At 42.6% G+C, this 20,652-nt stretch overlaps 1 protein-coding gene across 9 annotated transcripts in view; it reads left to right on the plus strand.

Annotated features, from left to right (window-relative positions):
* RPS6KC1 (ribosomal protein S6 kinase C1) overlaps positions 1–20,652 on the plus strand; it is a 105,594-nt gene that overhangs the window by 78,532 nt on the left and 6,410 nt on the right. For 5 of the 9 annotated variants that reach the window (XM_072856910.1, XM_072856912.1, XM_072856911.1 and 2 more), the window contains 3 exons: positions 7,194–7,276; positions 7,658–7,753; positions 12,650–13,518. In XM_072856910.1, the coding sequence (XP_072713011.1) occupies positions 7,194–7,276; positions 7,658–7,753; positions 12,650–12,895 (425 nt within the window). In that variant the 3' untranslated portion in view covers positions 12,896–13,518. Of the gene's footprint in view, positions 1–7,193; positions 7,277–7,657; positions 7,754–8,944; positions 9,064–10,897; positions 13,519–20,652 lie in introns of those variants that run through there. The other 4 variants (XM_072856916.1, XM_072856917.1, XR_012041649.1 and 1 more) reach the window with 3 other exon arrangements.

A 20,652-nucleotide genomic window follows, 5' to 3' on the forward strand; every position in this document is an offset into this window, starting at 1 on the left:
GATGAATTTTGAAATGCAAATGATCACCTTCTGTTATTTAAGTATCAGTTTTGCCAACTTTGTGATCTTATATATAAAGAATTGTTACCTTTTAAATAAGGTAATAATTATATTCCATTCTTGATAGTGATGATTTTTAAAATAAATTTGGTAACTTTTTAAAAAAAGCCTCTCCATAGTATGCTTAATACCTGTGAGAAAGACAAATTTTTCTACAGCCACAGACTAGTCAAGACTGTCTTCAACTAAAACAGATTAAGTTGAGGAATTTACTCATAAAGAGGAATCTTTTAGGTACTTTTTCGATCTAACCTGTGAAGTGTTGTGTTGTAGAAGTGGCTTGCAGGTCTAACATCTTGTGTAAATACGATGTGTGAATGAGATGTTTTATTTACACTCTCCAAGTTCTCGTTCCAGCAGCAGGGATGCGTTCTGTTGCATCCCTGTAGTGTTTTCGGAGGACGAGATTTCAGAACTGGGCTGCCTTTGGAATCTTTTTTCTTTCTTGTCCAAACAATGAATTTTCACCAGACCGTATTTACTAAAAAACTGGAGATTGGCTTGTTGAGATTGTAAAGCCAAAGGGAGCTTAGCTTCATAGGAAATGTAAGTAGGAAACTGGCCATCAGTAATACATCATATTATTCCAATGCTTGCATAAGCTGTGTGCTATAATGAAGCCTTATTTACACAAACTAGCCTTCACAGAAGCCCACACGTAAATATATGGTATATTTGGTTTTATCTAACCTAGTACTAATTGTACACAATGCAAAACCTAAGCAAAAAGAAGGCTTTGTGGGTAAAGGATTTTGTTCCAAAAAAGACCAAAATGTTTCAATGTGCAACCTGATTTTCGTACTCCCAAATGAAGACGTCACTTCTGCTCTTAGACAATTGAAAATACAGATGCAAAGTGCAGCTGATAACCTAAAACATATGGTATGAAAATAAAAATTGCTAGGTTGCTATTATTAGCCTGTATGCTATAATTTTTATTTACTGAATAAGGAAAAAATTGTTTGCCTCTGTTTACCAAATAGATACTTGATGCTGGAAAACCTGCATATTATTTGTGTATGTGTTTTTCAGTAGGAGTTTGCAAGCGCTCATTAAATCTGCTATTCTGTATTATAGTAATTTGAGTAGATTGTTTAAGAAGCAAAATAACTGTGGTAGATTAAAGTGCCATTGACCCTGAGAGGTGTCGAGGGGTGGGCTGGTCTCGTGGTTATAGTGTAAGACTGGACTTCCTAGATTTTATCTCTGACTCTGTCCTAGCTTTTTGTGTGACATTAATGTCTCAGGATAATCCTAAAAAGGGAAGGAAAAAACAGGGCAGGTGAATGAGCTTTGAGCAGCAAAGACAGAAGGACGGGCTAGCTTGATTTGAAAAGCCCTAGCAATGGGAAAGAGGACTAAATATTAACATGAAAAATATATGGCTGGCATGAATAATGAGGAAAGATCTGGAGCTGCAGCAAAAGTACTGATTATTGTGAAGCTGGGAATAACAACTTTACAACAACCATTCGGAGTGGTACAGCTCTCCAAAGACACCTGAGTGTCCCACAGAAAACAATGACAACTGACTGCTCCCAAAAGAGCAAGATGTCATGAACCTGGAGTAGGTAATGGAAAGCATAGGTTTGGGGAGAGAATCAGGTATTTTCTGAAAATAATCTGATGTAGTTTGGCACTCAGGCTTGTTGTAAGCACACTACATGTTTCAGGTGAAGTACATGTTCTTGTGTTTTTTCATAGACTCTGTAACTAGAATAAGCACTAAGATGTACCGAAGCTGTTGATTTGTAAAAATCTGGTATTTTAGTCTGGCTGACATAAAAGCCAGTTAACTCTGGAAGAAGCTGTAATTTACCTGTGTGGTGTGGTTGGTTTTGGTTTTTATTTATGTTCTTTATTGTTGTTATTATTATTATTATTATTACAGATGGGGCTAAAACTTGACAATATTATAGAAGATGCCTTTTGAAAATAAATGGAGCTAGCTGAAAGGTTAATTAGTGTTTGCTTTGTTTTGATAACAGAGCAATAAAAAGTTTCTTTGTCTCTTTTGTCACCTGATTATTTTAGAGGAAGTTTTAATTCCATCTTGGGTTGCTAAAAGGAATAAAGAACACAGTTCCCTCCGTTAATTTTTTTTCTGTTAGTGACATGGGGAAATTTCTTCCAAAGAGGAACATAGATGCTGATATGTTTTTGAATACCTTTAAGATGAAACTTCCTATTTTCATACTCCATTTGATCTTAGATGTTCATTGGACTTGCCTCACTACTTTATTGTTTAAAGACCATGATAAACTTTTTATACTTAACTGTAGATGGTTCAATACTGTGTTTTATAAATTGCTAAAGCATTTTAGGCAAAGCATTATGGCCAGATTGCTTGTGTGATGTGTTATTTAGTGACTGTATCTTACGATATCTTGGCTGACTGAGTCTGCCTAGAGTAAATTAGCTTGGACTCATTTTACTTGGTTCTCTGCAAATGCTTCTTTACATATATAGATATTAAAATATGATAAAATAGTAAGCTTTTAAAATTAAGTGAGTGCAAGGTAAATAGAATTTCCGAAGTGACTCTAATGGTTTTCCGTGCAATACTGTTTATCTTAATGGCCACAGAAGGGGAAAACATTGTGTCTGATGTTTTCAGGATGTTGGACAAGTCCATTTCCTCCTGAACAGTTTCAGACACCTGATGGTAGTTCAGATGGGTCTCCTTGTTTTCTTATCAGTGCAGAAAGAATATTTGAAGGTACGCTGTTTCTGCTTGAAACATGGGGTAAGGGAAGGGGCCTCCTCAGGTTTTGAAATTCTTACCAATCCACCAAGAGTCAAATGGTTCCTTTCTTAATTCCAGGAAAACCACCTTCATGCAAAGCCCTTCCTGACTCTTAGGTGTTTGGAGAAGCGCTACTTCCACCTAGAGCCTATTTTCTTGTGAACTGACTTCAGATGCATTTTTTTGGATGTTACAGTTTATCCTACAAAGTTTTTGATTGAGTTTTTGGTTTTGGTGATTTGTGAGCCATCTGGCCTGAGTTGCACAGTAAATGTCTAAGTCCACTTTTAAACCCGGTTTCTTTTATGTTAACTAGTGTTTGTGTGTGCTGGTCAGGAGGCCTTATTGTCAGCCCTGAGGGAAACTGTATTTGGGAGAAAATGTTTGAGGTGTGGTAGTAAAAGCCTTTGAAATCCTTCAGCATGAAGGGTGTATTTCAGGTTAAGGTGCTATAGAAAGAATGAGAAAATCAGTCTTGGTGTTATGGTTAATAACTTTATCGAGGATGTGTGTTCAAGAGAGGTGAAGTTCTGCTTTTTTACTTTAGAACTGGCACTTCTGTTTAAAAATACAGAGTGTTGTCAGCTACGTATCCCTTATCAGGAAGTAAGGTATTACTGTGTATAATGCAAATATTGAGATAAGTATGGAAACCATAAAGAAATGGCCTTTCAGTTGAGACCAGCTGCTCTGGAAGGAGGACAGTGCTGGGTGGTGAAGGTGTTTACCTGTACCATCTGTCTCTATCTGAACCTGATAGCATTTTACAAATCTCCTTCCCTTCAGTTACCCCAACGGCTGCTGTTGAAATTGCTTCTGTGCAGGAATTTAGCATAGCTATTGACATGTGCTGCTTGGTGCTAGATGTCGTATGGGCGTGCATCGGGAAGGGAGAAAGAAGAAAGCTCTCCCTTTTAATGAAGTTGCAGTAAAGTTGGAAGAGCTACTGCTTTTTTTTTCCCCACCCTACTATTTTATTTCTCTGATTTAAAAGGATTTTGTATTTGAGAATGATGTATTTTTTTCTGCAAATTTTGTACTGCTAGTCCTAGAAACACCAACACTGGGCACATGTGTGCGCATGGTTATGTTTGTACAAATGTGGATAAGGTCCTTGATTTCAAGGTTCATGAAGTAAAGAACTGGCACAAATATCCCCATGTTATTCACTTAAGCTTATGGGTCTCTACCATTTATTGTCTAAATTACTTTGCTGATGGATTGAGATGAAAATGTTTTCTTAGTGAAGGCAGATATTGTAGTTCAGATTTATTGCAATATTAAAGCTTTAAAAAAAGCATATGCCCTGTGTGGTATATTACATTAGCTAGCTACTCTGTATCACTTGAAAGCACTTCATAATCTATAGTTTCTAAATTTTCCCATGATGTGTAGTCAAGATAAAATGCAGTAATACTGATGTGATATCCTGAATTTATTATGATCAGCATATTGCATCAGAAGTAATGTGACCTGTTTGAAGTAAGGGAATGTAAACAACACATGTTTATGTGTAGTATTTACAATTTGTTTTTTCTTTTTTTTTTTTTTAAGGAAAATATTTATTTTAATCTGAAGTAAGGAAACTTTGGGACCTGGGGAAAGCAGCAGGAAAGCAGACATTGGGGAATAGAAGAAAAGTTGAGCTAAAATTTATTTTTTGTAAAAAAGGATACTCAGATGTTCCCCTCAGCTGAGATTTCCATTTTCTGTTCTGTGTTGGTTCAGATGACTTGTCACGCAGTTTCTGCTGTGTGCATGAGAACCCAGCCAGAGCCCTTCAGCCCAGGGAGAAATCTGTGTTACTTCACTGTTCTCAATTTATCCCACTTGTGTCATTTTGGTCACGGTTAAAAGTGGATGGAAGAGTTCAGTGCTGCTCTCTTAAGAGATCTGCAATGATGTTTGTTTTGACTTGGCATATATTGAAAGTGTTCTTACAGTTGAAAATATGAGCTTGGATTTTGAAGAAGTGGACTCTAGTTTACTTTTTGACTCTTATTCTGTGTCCATTTTCTTCATCAGTGAAGTAAGTGAGGTTACATCAGCTTCCCATAATGAGCAGTGTGTGATTCTGTGAAAGAAGGCAACATAACTTTGGTGCTTCAAAGAACTGGATCAGCATCTGTGATTGCCAACATAAAAGGAAATAATACCAAAACTCAGAAATGAATTTTTTGGTAATATTTCTTTTCCCTGTGCTCAGAATGTTGTTGTTTTTCACTATTAAAAAAAAAATAATATTTTCTTATATTGGGCTGTAACTCAAGAGGCCCATCCCCACTGAATGTCTTTGGGGAAGAATGAATTATGTCCTTTTGTGGTGGTATTCTAAAATTTAAGATGCGTCAATATGGGGAAGTTAATGGTAATATAGGAACTGAGAATGTAGTAGTCAATCTTAATTATCCCTTGGCTTTGCTGTCCTTATTCTGGAATAAGCGTGGAATTTAATTTAAAACCAAAAATCTTCACTTGTTTGGAAGAAAGCTCTCTTAGTCTAGAATATCCACAGGATTAAAGCCATACTGCTCTAAAGAAGCCTAAAGTATTTGTTTTTAGATTTTACTCTCCATTCATGTTATCTTGTTTTTGAATGTACATTATTGGAACATACAGTACTAGGAAATCACAATCAGACTGGAACGGCATTTCCATTCAGTAGGTTTCACTGAGAGATGCTATGAAAACCTTTTGCCAGCTGGATCGTGTGGAAAGGCCTGAGTTTGTTTTTTTGTTTTTCTTTTTTAAAGGACAGTTACCTAGAAGGTCTGCCTTTCTGAAGGGTTATAAAATTAAATGGCAAGAACAGATTTTGACTTCTACAGAAATTCTCTCAATTTACCATAATTTCAACTTCATCTGGATCTTAAGGCCTGGGATCTTAAAACATTTAAAAAATGCCTGTAATTATGCTGACACAGTTCCTCATATAGCTGCCATTATATCTTTGTAAAAGTTTCTCAATACTGATAGAAGTATTAATCTGTAAGGAATGGAATAAATTCTAATGTGTGGCACCCTTATAGTGATGTATTGGGCATTCAAATGCCATTAACTGTAATAAACTTTTCAGTGTGAGGGATGTCCTACCTAAAGAAACGACGTCTGAGCCATCCTTCCTTGTTGCTCTTGCAACAGCAACCTCAGCCTAGTCCTGTAAGGTGCTGAGCGTCTTCCAGCTCGTGTGGCAGCTGCCCAAGGGGGCAGCCCTCTGCACGTCCCCATGCTCAGCATGTGTGTGCGTCTCTGCATCTGAGGAGGTCTGGGGCTACCGCCTTCCTTTCACTGACCCTGGAGTGTGACTCATCTGTAGTTCTCCTTGGCCATGCTCATGCTAAGCTCCATAAAATGATGAGCAAGATTTTTCGAACATGCCACAATGCTTTTCACAGCAATGACTATGTGACTATATGCTAATTGTTGTCCTCTGCTGGGAAGCTGATGTGGCTTTTGCCACCAAAGCTATTTTAGTGCAGCTTCTGCATTTTTTGAAGATTTCATCTTCATTGCAGTCTGTTTTTCTGCCTGTTTTAGAGCAGACAGCGTGTGTGTTTGTATTTAATAATTTTTGTAGTTTAAAGCCTGAGTCAGTGAAGGCCAAGTTTTCTGCATGCATCATGCTATTGAATAAATGAATGTGTATGGCAAGGGACTCTTGCCATACTAACACATATACTAACTCCCATCTTGCCTCTCTGCTGTCTCTTGTGCATGGACAGCAATAAGAGAGTGTTGGGTGCTGGCTGGATGCTAGGGAAAACAACTTTTTGTACTGAGGTACAATTTGGGCTGAGCTATAGCAACGCACAGTTGCTGGCTGTGGTTAGGCTATGTGAAGTAGATTTAGCATCTTTGTCTGGTTCCCAACAGACAAGAGAGGCTATTGTGAAAAGCCTCCCATGGTGATCCCAGCAAAGGGTGCGGGTTAGCCATGAGATGAATCCTGCCCTCTAAGAAAAAATTAAGGAACGCAGTAGTAGACTATTGTAACCTCCCTTGTGCTGCTTTTATGGGTGCTTCAGGCCACTCTGGTCAGTCCAGCTCTTCTGACCAGGGTAAATTCTGTAAATGTGTCTTGCTTTACTGTCTATCACTGTCCAGTTTTAGTCCAGTATAGAAGAATCCTAACCGTAATGCCTACAAGTCTTGAAAATGCCTATGTATGCACAGAAAAGGCAAATTATGGATGAAATGTATAGTGTTGCTGTATTTAAACAATGCAATCTGTAGGTGGCTAAAGGGCTAACTAAATTGCAGGCATAATGAAAGCTCTGTGGTATTTAGTATACGTTCTGTCAGCATTAAACAGTCACCTTGTAAATATATGTTAATTTTGAAGGTGTAACTGACCTTTTTAATATTAATTGAAATGTCTTGTGTTTAGAGATTGGCGCTATCCTAGAAGAGACAGAAGCCTGTGACTGGTGGAGCCTGGGTGCCATTCTTTTTGAACTCCTCACCGGGAAGGTAGGGCTGGGGGCAAGTTACTTGATAAAACTGACTTCTTGGCCAGTAGTTTCTCACAAGTGGTGTGCCCAGTTGTGATTTCCTTGCTTGTCTCTCAGATGTGCTTTGCCCACCTGAGTACCCTCAATTTGCTTGGTCTGCATGGGACCAGAGAAACGAAACATGCTCAAGCTTCAGCAGAACATGTTCCAAAACAGTATCTCCGGGGGGACATGAATGCCTGTAGACATTCCTCCCTGAATCAGTACTTCATACTAGGAAGCACTGAAATTTTAGCTGTGTATGTTAATTTGCATGTATACTAGGAGATAATCCAACACTACAATTTTTTAATTAATAAGCGTATCTGCTTGGATGTTTTTTTTCCCCCCCCTCCTCCAGACTCTGGTTGAGTGCCATCCATCAGGAATAAACACTCACACTTCTCTGAGTATACCAGATCATGTATCAAAGGAGGCCAGATCACTGATTCAGCAGGTAATTGATGGGAAAATTTGTTTTCTATAGGTACATGTGTAGGCTGGACAAATACTTATCTACCTAAGTTGTTCTGGTGAAGTAAATGTAAAAACAGAAAGCTGCTCATAGGAACGTGGATGGGTCTTTTGTCAGCACTGATGAATTTTGCCCAGCTGTCTTGTTCATCTGGAAACTTTGACTTCTGCTGCCAGGTGTCTCTGTAGAAAACCAGAGTGCTTTGCCATTTCTTCAAAGAACAAGTTTGGTCAATGCTGAGTGCTTTGGAAACACCTGCTGGTGATGCATGAACATTTTAGGAATTCTGCCCTAAATGTTCGTGGAAACATTTGTAATGAATTGAATTAAACTAAAAAATGTTGATGCCAATTCAGCAAGATAGCTCTAAGTACTATGAAACCTGTAACACACTGATTAGAAGTTACGACCTTGCTGTGGTTGAAAATCTGTAGCTGTCCTCCAGGAAACATTCTGGATGCCATTTGTTAAGAAAAGTGCTTTAAATCGTGAATGCAATGGCTTTTGTAATAAGAAGATAACTGGTAGGTTGGACAAAAGGCAGAGTAGGAAACCTTAAAATACAGACAACCTTCCAGACTGATACACCACTTTCAAACTAATGGGAAGAGTATTGGCTGCTGGTTTTAGTTTACTCTTAGCTTTAGGTAGTTGTGACTGAGAGAATAAACTTGTAGTACAGGGTCTTGAATTTCAGGTAATGCTATCCTCCTTCTAGTTAATTTTGACTTAACTGAGGAAGTGGAGCCTGGATCTGACCTATTCCACTTGAGTAGAATAAGTCATATATGTGAACTGTGTTGTTCAGCTTTGAAGAGTATCTTGCTAGTGGATGCATAAATAATGACATCACTTAGATGTAGATTTGAACAGAGGAGAGCGGGAAAAAATAGTTCTTGAAGAAAACGAAGGAAAGAGATTTTGAAAATTCAGTGAGTCAAAAGACCCAGTGACAGATTGATTTCTGTGCCATTACTGTGAAATGATTAATGGAATGGAACTAGGCGTTTGGACCTCCTATTTTGACTAGGTGACATGCAGTCACCGAAGGTGAAAGCATGTGTCTGTGTTTCTGACAAAGATAGAAAGGGAAGTGACTAAAGAAAAATCCCATTTTTGTATAATCTGTATTTGTGGTGTTAGATGGTAGCAAATTGTAACCCTCACCCACAGGTGCTACAGGACTCAAATGGCTAAGGCAAAGCAAAACCACACTTGATGAAGGGAATTCCTCCCATTAACACCAGAAGTGAAGACAAACGAAGTCGTCTGGTCCACTTCTCCCTGCCAATGTAGGATTGTTCTTCACTGCAGACTAATGTATTGCCTATTTTCAAGTACGCCAAAGAGTGGCTCGTTTGCCACTTGCGGTTTAAGTGGCAAATATATCTCTGCCACTCGCAGATATATTACAAGGCCGTATCTGTTCAGAGAGCAGTCACCCCAGTGCCTGTTAGGTTAAGCTTTCTAGTGTAGGGTGGTGACTTATCTGGTGGAGGTTTGGCTGTATGAGCTAGTAAATCACATTTTTGTTGTGTGACTATCCAAGGAAGCTGCCATTCATTGTTGAGGAAGCCTTGTCAGGAAAAGGAAGAAAGCTCTCTTGGCATGGATAGCAATTTGTCATTGCGACTTTCCTTCCCCCCACTGCCAAGGGTAAACAGGTCAAAGCATCACAGAATAACTCTTTGGGATCAATGTTCAGCTATACAGAAACTGTGTCAGATGTTGTCTCCTGCCGTGGCTTCCAGTGCAGGTGACTTTGTTGTAAACACCTCCTTCATTTAGCCAGCTTCTAAGAAAACAGGGATCCATTTATTTCTGGTGAAAGATGACGTTATTTTTATGTTGGTTTGGTATTTTGCACCCAGTGTTTTTTTTCAGGCACCTCCAGGCTTTACTACTAACAAAATATGCAACATGACTTTTCAGTAGGTATCTGTTGCAGTTTGTGTTGCATCTGCTTTCTAAGATTAAAGTTCTTCTGGAAGGACAAACTCCAGAAAATAAGTGTCCATGCTTACTTTCCCCCTGCTGGTGCTGGTTGTATTTCAGCAGAAGGCAGAGACACCCTGGCTGCATCTGTTTCTGCTCGCTTGTGGAAGATATCAGAGCAGCACTATTCACTGTCACCGAGCTACCTTTACTGTGTGACATTATGACTGCAAAGAGCAGAGCCATCTTAAAAATGTGTAAATTCCTATGTTTATGGATGTAGACTCACTTAGATGTTGAGTGCATTAAGATATGAATACACATTGTTCCAAGTGACAACTGGGAGAAGTTATCCTATTAGCTGTTGCAGAAAAAGCAAGAAAGAAATCATGCCTTTGTACTGGCTGTAATTGAATAGAGTATAAACAGTTCTCTAAAACTGCAAAATATTTTTGTGTGTCTTTATTAGTCTCTTTGGAGTATTACCTCTGCATTCCCTTTTATATGGATTGGTATCTTTAAACAGATGTAAATATTGTGATTTCCTTTTCACATGAATTCAGCATGTGATGTACAACTAAAAAGCAAACGAGGTGCTGAATTTTAGGAAATTTCCATGGAGCCATTATACTGTTTTGTTTCTTTCACTGGGGTTTTGATTTTTCAGTTTTAGTCCATTTAGTCCTCTTTAAAACTTTTTTTTTTAAGGAAATAGAGAACTGGCTGTAATATCCTGGTATTTTAGGACTAACTCACAATTTATGAAACGGAAAGTTACAGACCACTATCCCTGATGTAGCCATAACGCAGTGGTGTGAGCAAAGGTTAACATGAAGCAAAGGCAGTGCCCAGAGTTCTACCGATGCAGGCTCTGGCTGCTGCTCTCTCTTTTTTTTTTTTTTTTAAATGAGGTTACACTTAAAATGAAGTCCCAATGTGCAGTGCTTCAGGGAATTGCATGCTGTGATCAGTAGTCTCTGAAGACTGTAACACTGAGACTCAAGGAAAGGAGAATCTTCTTCCATGTACTGGATTTTAGGAATTTCAAGTGTGCTTTCGTGCTCTTGAAAGTAATTCATAGAGCAGGAAAACGGTAGGATGTCCCTTACCTTAGACCTTTCTGGAACTTTTAAGCAGTTGTTTTTGTTCTTACTCAGTGAATCATATATATATTTTTCTTTTTATATCAAGCTTTTGCAGTTTAATCCTGCGGAACGTCTTGGTGCTGGCGTTGCTGGTGTTGAAGACATCAAATCTCATCCATTTTTTGCCCTTATAGAATGGGCAGATCTGCTGAGATGAGAGATGTGTGCCCTCTGAACAAACTCAGGTCAAGTGGACAAGTTTCTCTGGCACAGGAGCACCCTGACTTGCTTCCTTTCGATGTCCCAAACCATTTGGACATGATGACTAAAGGACGCTGGAGCAATCAGGCCAGAAGTGAACGCTTTTAACAGGAATCACTGGTTGTACAGGGTGCTAGCTTATTTTTATGGCAACTGGTTGCTATGTGTGTGTAAGTCTTTTCACCAAAGGGTGGTTTGTGATGAAACTCCTGGGCAGCCTGTTTAGCACTGCCAGCTTGTCGACTAAGTAGAAACAGGAATGTGCTCCTGGTGCTTTGTCTGATGATGGAAGTGTCTATAGACTGTGCCAGTTGAAAGTATCTTTTATAGTGTCAATAGACCATTTCCCTATGCTAAGTGCAGCTCTGAGGGGGTGGGGGGAGGAAGGAGCAAATAATTTATTCATGGTATATGCTGAATAAAATACTAAAATGCTTTATGCAAAAGTTGACACGTTAAAAATAATATATCCATTAAAAATTAAGAAAGCTGTTGCATAATACTGTGGAATGTGTCTTGAAAACGGCATATCATTTCCCACTGTGGAAAGAGCATATAAAAGGCAAATAATGCTGTCAAATGTTGTACTTTGTTGGCTGGCAATGTCTGTTTAAAACTCTTAACTCTGTTGTATTTGGTGAGCTACATGTTAAAGTCACTACAGAAAGGGAAATCTTCTTTTCCTCAGCCGGATAAACGCTGCTTTAGCACTCTAATAAGGAGCAAAAAACCATAATGCTAAATAAATGTATAGATTAAAAAAGGAAAAACTCTTCTCTCATCACTGCAGCCACCACTTTATCACTTAATGAACTTTACTTCCTCTAAGTGTCCTATTTTTAGCTGATACTTCAGGAAAAAACCTTTCTGCTCATGCTCTTCTGCTTGAGGAAGCTTCTGAACTCTCCTGTTTGTTTGTTAATAGTCTTAATAAATCAAAGAAAACCTTCACCCACTCCGCTACTCGAACAGGAAGAAGCCTGGGATTTGCTCATGCCAAATGACTAAGTGACATCTCTGAGCAAACCCTAGTGGGTAAGACTTGGGCATGAGCCAATTAGCTGACCTGTTTGTTTGTTAGAAAGGTCTGGAGAAGGGGAGAAGAATATAAGACATGCAGAATATTTTGCTGTGCGCTGCCGTTGCTGCTAAGCAGCCATGCTTGTGTGGGTTCCTGACGTACAAATGCTGTACGCTGCGATGCTTGTACAGATTATGGATCTGTGGGTTTTTTCCTAAATGTTCCCTTTGCTCTCACTCTTTTTTTTCCCTTTTTCTTCTTCTCCCCAGCTTTATCCGGAGAACAAAGGGCAAATTCCTTTGGGAAAGTGAGGTGACAGCAATGATTATTGAATTTACAACTCAAAAAAAAAAAAAAAGTATCTCTCCATTTGTATTTTAGCAGTGTATTTTATGGGCACTCCCAAAAGTGCATCTGCACAGTCTCCATCTGTTAGACACCAGGTCGGTGTATTCAAATAAAGTGGAAAAGGAAAATGCTTCACTTAAACAAAGGAAATCTGGAAACTTTTTTTTCCTTTTTAAATTATTCCACTCCCCTTTTTTTTTTCTTTCTTCCCTTTCTTGTGATCACCAGGCCAGCAGAGGGGCTGTAACAACACCGCAGGTTGTAACCAGGTCACTAGTATCACTGCCTACGGAGTGCTGTCCAAGATTACATCACTCTCAGAAACTGTGTTTCAACCTACCACCCTCTGGCTTCATAACAGGAACTCCCTCAGGTGAGCCACAGGAACAACTTCCTGTGCCGAGCGGGTCGGAAATCTCTAATGCGGAGACCAAGCTGATCCAGAGCTTCCTTCCAGCACTGCCCTGGCTGTGACTTTGGAGAGGGCTCGTTGCTCAAGGGAAGCCTCCCTTCCCTCAGCCACCTGACTCCATCCCTGGGGCTCTCTAGCCTGGCCACCAGATAATGTCGTTGCCTGTGTTGATCTGTCCCATTGCATTTGCCTGGCAGTAACTGTAAAAAAAAAAAATATTTCCATGTTACTTTAAAATGCTCTCTTGTTCAGGTTGTGCCCTTGTGCCAGTTGCAAGTAAAGGCAGGGTAAGATAGCACAGAAGCACGAGCTGGTTTCTGTGAGCAGCAGAAGGAAGACGCTGTTCTAGCAGAAACCAGATGACCAGTCACTCTCACTGCAAAGCATTTGGTTTAGTTAATGACACAGAAATATTTCTTCAAGTATGTTAGTAGTGAGGAAATCTAGATCACAGAGACTAGAAGGAATGGGGCACTTGGCAAGTCGGCTTGCCAGAAATGAGTCTTTGAGATGCTACAGGTTTTCATAACCTTCCCACTGACTCAGATAATGGTTTTGCTAAAGGAAGCACAGTTTGGAGTTAATTGCACAAAAAAATCCTGCTTCTATCTTTTTTTTTTCCTTTAACATGTATTATGTCGTATTGGTGTTTACATGTATTCCTTTAATAAACAAAACCTTTCAAGCCTAATTCAGACCTTGGGTTTCTGAACTTTACATTTAGTTCTTGAAGACAATGTTTCCTACCTAATCAATGTTTTTTTGTCCTTGGCTTTTATGACTTGAAATGTTCTAGATATCTTCTTTCTGGTGCCTCTTATGAAGCCCTGTGGTGCACATCTCTGTTTTGCTGACTGTTGAGTGCAAAGTCCATTCCACCTTCCTTCTGTTACACCTAATGGCTGATAGCAAAACAAATCAGTGCCATTTTGTTCACAGGAATTAGTGAGTGTCTATGTAAAACACAGTAAAATAACCCTACAGATTTTCCTATTCTCCTGTGGGTGTTCAGGTAAGGCAGATAACACACTTAGGACATCTCAGTGGTAATTCATTGCACCCTGTTGAACCACTCTGTAATGTTTTTTGTGTTCTACTAAGAAAAACTGGGAGACAAAATGTTTGAAGGCTTGCACTGAGTAGAATTGCTGTGAGGTGAGGCAGGGCCCCTGCCCAGACCTACGGGAGAAATTGCATCTCATGAAATACAAGGGGCATAACTTTGTTCGCTTTTAATGGCTGTATTCACAGCTTCTGCGCTTGTAGCTCAGCTCCTATATCTCCTGTGAAAATCACCTCCCAGACAGCAGTCACTGTCACGCTGACTCTCCGCGCACCTTTGGGATGCTGAGTCGGCAGGGTTACCTGCGCCAGAACATCCACCCGGCTCCTCTCTCCAGTGCTAAACCTGTTTCTTGGTGTGTCCCCGCAGTGAAGGGCACTGGGATGAAGAAGGCTGGGGAGGTCAGCCTTCTCTAAATGAAGCACTCAGCATAACAAGGCACAGGGAAGTGCGAAGTAAACTACTACGGGATTTTTTTTTTTTTGAGTGTCGTGTAATTTGTTTTCTCAAGGACACTGAGTAGGAAGCTGGAGAAGCAGAAACTTCCTCTCTGGTGAGATTTATGGTAGGGATTTTAGCAAAGAAATGAAAAAGTACATTTGTTGATTTCTTTGGGTTTGCGCTTTCTGCGTGGGCTTTGCTGTGAGCTGAACTCTGTCGTTCCCAGCTGCTGCCCAGCCCTGCGCTCTGCATGAGGGGACTTTACCTGGGCCCCAGCGCATGCCGGCGAGCCAGCCTGCGGCCCGGTCTGTCCGTGGCTAGGCACCCCAAAGTCCTCTTCCAGTCAGCAGCGTCCGTGGCTGAAGAGCACCTCCTGCAGCTGGCCCTCAGCTCTGTGTGTCTTCTGAGCTGCACATAGCTTTCAAACCAGAGCCCCACAGCTTTTTCCAGGGTCCAAGAAGTTGTGTGGAGAGGGTTTCTTTCTCTGCAGCAGCGGCCTGTTAAATGCTGCCCCTTCCCTCGCCGCAGCAGCTCGTTGCCTCAGGACTGCCTGTCCTCACTGCATGGTGTCCTTGGGGTACAGTCGGAGACGCCGCTGAAGAGGCCCTTCGTGGGACCAGTGCCTCTAGTTTCCTTCTGCCCTGCTTCTGCTAGCAGGCTCCTGCGTGGCGTGGTGGGCTGGACCTCCCACAGGCTCTCACTCTGCAGTGGTATGTGGCACCAGGTACCTTAAAGGTTGTTGTTTAGTGTGTACCCACCAATAAATGGCCCGCTGGGGCGTAGCAAGGACCAGACCGGGCCTGGGCCTTGGGCCACCCTCAGTGCCTAAGGACTTTCCGTATGATCTCACCTCCAGGGCTGGACCCCGTGAGGGTGTCACACCATGGCGCTGCAGGAGGACAAGCGCCTCGGCAAGGTCACGAGGATGGGGCGCAGCTCCTGCTTACGTGAATGCACGTGAGGGTGAGATGGGGGAGCGAGGGACTTGGCCAAACAGCCGTGGGGACGCTGGCAGCCGCAGCGGGGGCATGGGGCATGTGTGAGGGGCTCAGGCAGCCCCCAGGACAGGGTGCTTTGTGCGGCTCCAGCTGCAGTTTGGGAAGGGGTGGCAGAGCCAACTCCCAGAGGGGGAATGGGACTTGCTTAAAAGGTGCCGAGCAGCTGCTGCTGGCAGCAGTGGTTTAGACTGACAGCGCGTGGCCGTCTCCTGTGCCGCGGGGCCCGGTGGAGGGCTGGTTGCTGCCTGAGCCATCTGCAGGAGCAGAGCCGGGGAGCCCTGGCCCAAAGGTGAGGTGTCCTCAAGAAAATCCCAAATTCTGGGTGGCAAAGCGGTGGAAGCAGCCCCACCTGCTGCTAGTGCCGTGCAGTGAAATCTCCTGCACCCCTGCTGCTGGGCAGAGGAGCCTAATCAAGGCGCAGCAGAGAGGATGCTCCAGACTCCCGGCAGCGGGTGACAGCTTAATGTGCTGCCCCAGCAGGACCTCACCGCCTCTTGGCAGACCAGAGGCTCTCCTTCTCCAAAGGCAGCTCTGTCTCCATCTTCTTGGCCCAGGGACCCATCAGGAGGGATTAGAGCTGCTGCCGGAGGGCTGCAGTGGCACCGTGATGGGCAGGAGGGCTGGGGAAGTGTGCAACGCTGGGCAGCGGGGAATTAGTGTCCTCTTGGGAAGGCTGCGGGTGATCCCCTTGATGCTTCGCTGCTGAGATCCTAAGGTTGGCAAGTTTGGGAAAAGTCCTTCTGGGAGCAACAAGCTAGACAAGCCAATTGGCAAGTGGTGGAGCTGGATAAAGATGGGCCAGCCAGGGAAAGAGCAGATGTTGCGGGGGTCAGTGGTCCTCCTCAGCAAAGCCTTGCTAACCTCGTTTTGCTTTGCCTTGGAGACAGAGCTGTTTGCCTTGGTACAACCTCGCCTCTACCAATTTCTCCCATCCCCTTCCATGAGCTGAGCCATTTATCCCCAGGGTATTTTCTAGGTTTGCCTAGCTGCCTCCATCCATGTCCTGCGTTACATCCTTCAGCCCTGGTCACAGATTTTCTTGCCCTTTCTGTGCCTTTGGTTCTGAAATGTCACCCCAAAACGCTGGGATCCAGGAGCGGGTTATTAGATGCAGCTGTTATCCCCATGTACCGATGAAAATAGAGAGAGGATTACTCCCACAAAATGAAAGCGCCGGGGTTGTAAAAGCGTTAGGAAATTGCTTACCCCAGCAGCGTGCGAGTAACGAGAGTTTTATGGCACCTCGCGCAGTGGTGGGATAACGAGGAAGGAGCCTCCATGAGAGGGGCCGGTGCTGTGCCATGATTTAGAGGGCAGCACTGGCTAGCTCTGCTCCGCTTGTGGTCTTGCTTGTGCACTGTGGTCTGACGTTTGCCAGCTCATAATCTTCCGTTACGAACGAGGCATGGAGAAGAGCTACTTCAACAGCGTGGACCATGAGCCAAGTGGCATATATCCTTTCTCCAGATTTAAAATTTTTTTTTACATCCTTCCCCACTACTCTGCCTCCTTGGGCTCCTTCCTTTCCAGCCTCGCACCTGCTTTGACCTCAGAGAAGTCCCCTGCGACCAGCCCCATGTCTCTTATGGTGTCCTGCCAGGCCCAGCAAAGCTGAGACCCAGTAAGGTGAAGCAAGAGGTGAGTTCCCGTGAGAAGGGCCTTGGCTGCTCTGGCTCCTTGCAAGCACCTTGGCAAGTGCGGTATGCTACTGCAGAGAGTCCTGAGCCTACCGCCTTTCTAGGGTAAAGTAAGTGCACAGCGTGAAGTCCCAGTCCCATTAACATCTCTAGGAGTTTTAGACTTTGCTGGGGTCAGGAGCTTACCTTTCAATTACAGAGAGAAGCCAATTTCATGAAAATAGGTATAGAGAGCTTATTTGCTTTCCTGCTTTAAGCATACCAGTGTAGTTTCAGCCTCAGCGTTAGAGAAATAAGCTTTTTTTTTTTTTTTTAATTTATTTGCTGTTCTGGTGGGTGCAGTTAACATGGCTATCCAGTTACTGTCCCTGGCTGGGGCGAGGTCTGCAACTCTTTCCCCTCAGCCTTTGCTGTGCCGCTGATTGACTGCATGAGCCTCTCTGTAAAACAGGGAGGGCATTTTGCTGAGTGGCAGGGATGGGAAGAGTTAGTTAGCGCCTGCCCTGTGTTTTAAGGCTGAGAAGTCTTTGATGAGCAGCGCTGCCCATGCCCCATTAGGGTGACTGGAGCGCAGAGGGCTGAGAAAGGCTGGCATCTGGTTTCCTTGTTATTTTTTTCATAAATAATCCCTTGTCCTTGCACCCTGGACTCTGACAGCATTTAGAACATGCCGGGTGTGGGATGTTTTTTCCCCCTCCAAAACTTATTCATTTGGAGAGCGGTTAAACAATAGGTTTTTGTCTAAATCTTTACCAGTGAAATTGTCAGGAGAGATTTCCACCCCCCTCTCCTGTCTATCCTCCTTTTGTCTCCTTCAGTCGTCGGGGTCAGGATCTGCCGCCAAACGGAGACTGCAGTTGCTTTTCCAGGCCCCAGATGCCAATATGTGGCAGCATCTGGCTGGTTGGCAGGCGCCGGGGCAGTGGTGCTGGCTGCGCCGCAGCCTGTCATGCGGTGGCGGCGTTTGATGGGCGCCCTGCTTCTTTGAGAATATGGTCCCAACCAAGGAAATGGATAATAATTAAATCTACTAAGGGAGGTGAATTACGGGTAGGGCGGCTGCCGTCAGAAGCTGTGCCGACTCCCAGCCCTGGTTTTTTTTGTCCTCTTCGGCAGCATCTCGTGTAACCTTACCTTCTTGTGCTGTGAGCGTTTCGGGTGCCTTAAGGCATGGAGCTCCTTGAAAGAGAAATACAAATCACTAAAAATGTAGAGATAAAACCCTCTCCTTAGAGGCCATGTGTTTGGCATGGGAAACACATGATAACAGCTTGCTTTAGAAAGGTGACATTTCCACTGAAGGCTGAATAATAAAAAATGCATTCTAAAAGCCGAGCTTTTCTCTCTCTTCTGATATATTAGACTTTTGTAATGAAGACAGTTCTGGGACTGGGGAATCTACTGCTTCCTTGAAATATATGCGTGGGAGCTCTCCCTGGCCCTAATGGGTGTCGCATGTGGCTCCAGCTACATTAATGTTGCAAGCTCTATTAAAAGGGATTGTCTGTAGCCCTTCACCTGCCGTGAATCAAAGCTGTCTTTCCCTAACTTTGCTTTAGCTCAGGCTCGCCCGTGTAGACAGACTTGCCCAGGGTTAAGTCACTTTTAATATTAAGATGGATAGAAAAGATTCTAATACGAGCTGGTTGTTTTTTTTTTTTTCCTCCCTTCTAATTCAGAGCTTGCTGGTGAAGGACTCTGGAGGGATGGGGAAGGAGGAGACAGTCAGGCAGCTTAAAGAGGCCTCTGAGGGTCATGTTGAGTCTGTGCTATTATGTTCCAGCGAGGAGAATAGCTTTATTGACAGACAGCTGTTTGACTCCTGCAGCAGTACAGTATTTGCTGCAGATCCACATAAATACTGAGCCCATGTTGACAAATTCCTTGTCAGTGCAAGATAGTTAAACCTGCTTGTTTAATCATTTGTGTGCTCTTACCTCTGCAGCTCTGAAAAGAACGAGCTGCTGTTTTACAATACGATGCAGCAGAAATGTGTAAATGTTCAGAGCTGTTTCCTGTGAGGTTTTCAGGGTGTCTTTTTACTCAGAACCTCTTAGAAATAGAGTACTCTCTTTTTTTAAATTATGGTTAATTCAGTTTCTCTTTCTCCCCCCCCCCCCAACAAAGGTGTAATTTTTGTTTTTCAAATAAAAAATCTGACAAGCTGGCTTTACAATACAGGTAGCAGATCTCTTGGCAGAACTTAGGTCCTGTCTACGATATGCCACCGGCACTGGCAGAGCCCTTTTAGGAGTCCCACACCTTGGTTTGCAGCACGTGCACGGAGGCACGTGAGGATGTGTGTTTTGGTTTGGCTTTTCTGGCATGGGAGTATGGAACCAGTGCTACCGGCCGCCTCCTGTCTGTAGCTCAGGGGGTGGCTTTTTGACCTCCCTCCCGTTTCACAATAATATCCGCCTTCATACCAGCATACTATCTTGTCACATTGTTGACCTCATCTCTGGAAATATAGTATCTAAAATTAAAGATTTTTTTCCATTTTGGAAATTTCGAATTGACCTTTGTCACTTAAATAGGGAGAGAGTGGTCTAAGTCAGGGCTCCTGCCACACAGTCAATAGGAAAAAAAACGAGATGTCTTTTGAGACTTTCTTCAGACCCTCTTTACAGTGTATTGTCTCTGTCGTCCTTTCAAAACTTTTCTGGTATGTGAGTAATTTTCTAATCAAAAGGTATATTATTGAGGGGTGACCAAAAGAGGAGGCCTCACTGAAATGGGAACCTATTGTTCAGTCAGACAAAAACTTAAACTAAAATGTCAAATTGGTATTTAGAGAGATTGGTCACTGTATGTTTATGTGGCAGCGAAGGAGGTGGACTTTTCTTTCAGGATCACATATAAGGCTGTGGGTGCTTGAAGTCGTTGGCAACTGACAAGCTGTCTATCCGCTGGCTGTAACTACTGATGGAGCTGAACCTGATGGTGCTGCTGGTTTTTGAGACTTTTTATTGGTTTCCTAGTAAGTGCAGGGAAAGCCAATGTTATCTGACATTTTTATTTTTAAAGTACTAATGTCAGTGCAAGCCACTAGTTATAATGGAGATTTACACCTGTGCGATGCACGCTTGTGAAAAATCCTGCGTATCCTATGGAAGGACACTTAGCCTGGTCAGCTATCTCTGATGAGGCTGCACAGATCAGAATGCAGAAGAAATCAGGTTTCCATTGATTTCAGAGCATACAGGTACTTTTTTGCATTGATTTAACTAAAAAAACCCAGCGTAAGTAGACAGTCTTGTATGGCACAGCTTTGCCTATTGACCAGGCCAGGCAGCCTCACTTGAAACCTTAGGAGCCTGGAGAGCTCCTACATGACTTCCAAGGGAATGACCTCCTCCTCCTCCTCTCTCCATACGTATGCTTCTTGGGGGTTTTCCCATTATTAACTAAGTTATTTATTGAATGTTGTTTTTATCATTCATGTGATGGCAATTTTGGCTTTCAGTTATTTTTCAGTCTTTTTCCAAGGGGACTTGGTTCTGACTTGCCTCCCAGCCACCGAAAGGGTGATTTGCAGAAATTTTGGCTTTCATTCCATTCAAGCATTTTAAAAGCATGTTCCCTTCTTTTTAGTACATCCCCATAGCTTCTATGTTGAGGCCCAAGAGCTGTACAAGTTTATGTGGCTAATGAAAATATTTCCAGATGAATGAGAATTA

Source organism: Ciconia boyciana, chromosome 3 (genome assembly GCF_034638445.1).
Source record: "Ciconia boyciana chromosome 3, ASM3463844v1, whole genome shotgun sequence".
Lineage (NCBI taxonomy): Eukaryota > Metazoa > Chordata > Aves > Ciconiiformes > Ciconiidae > Ciconia > Ciconia boyciana.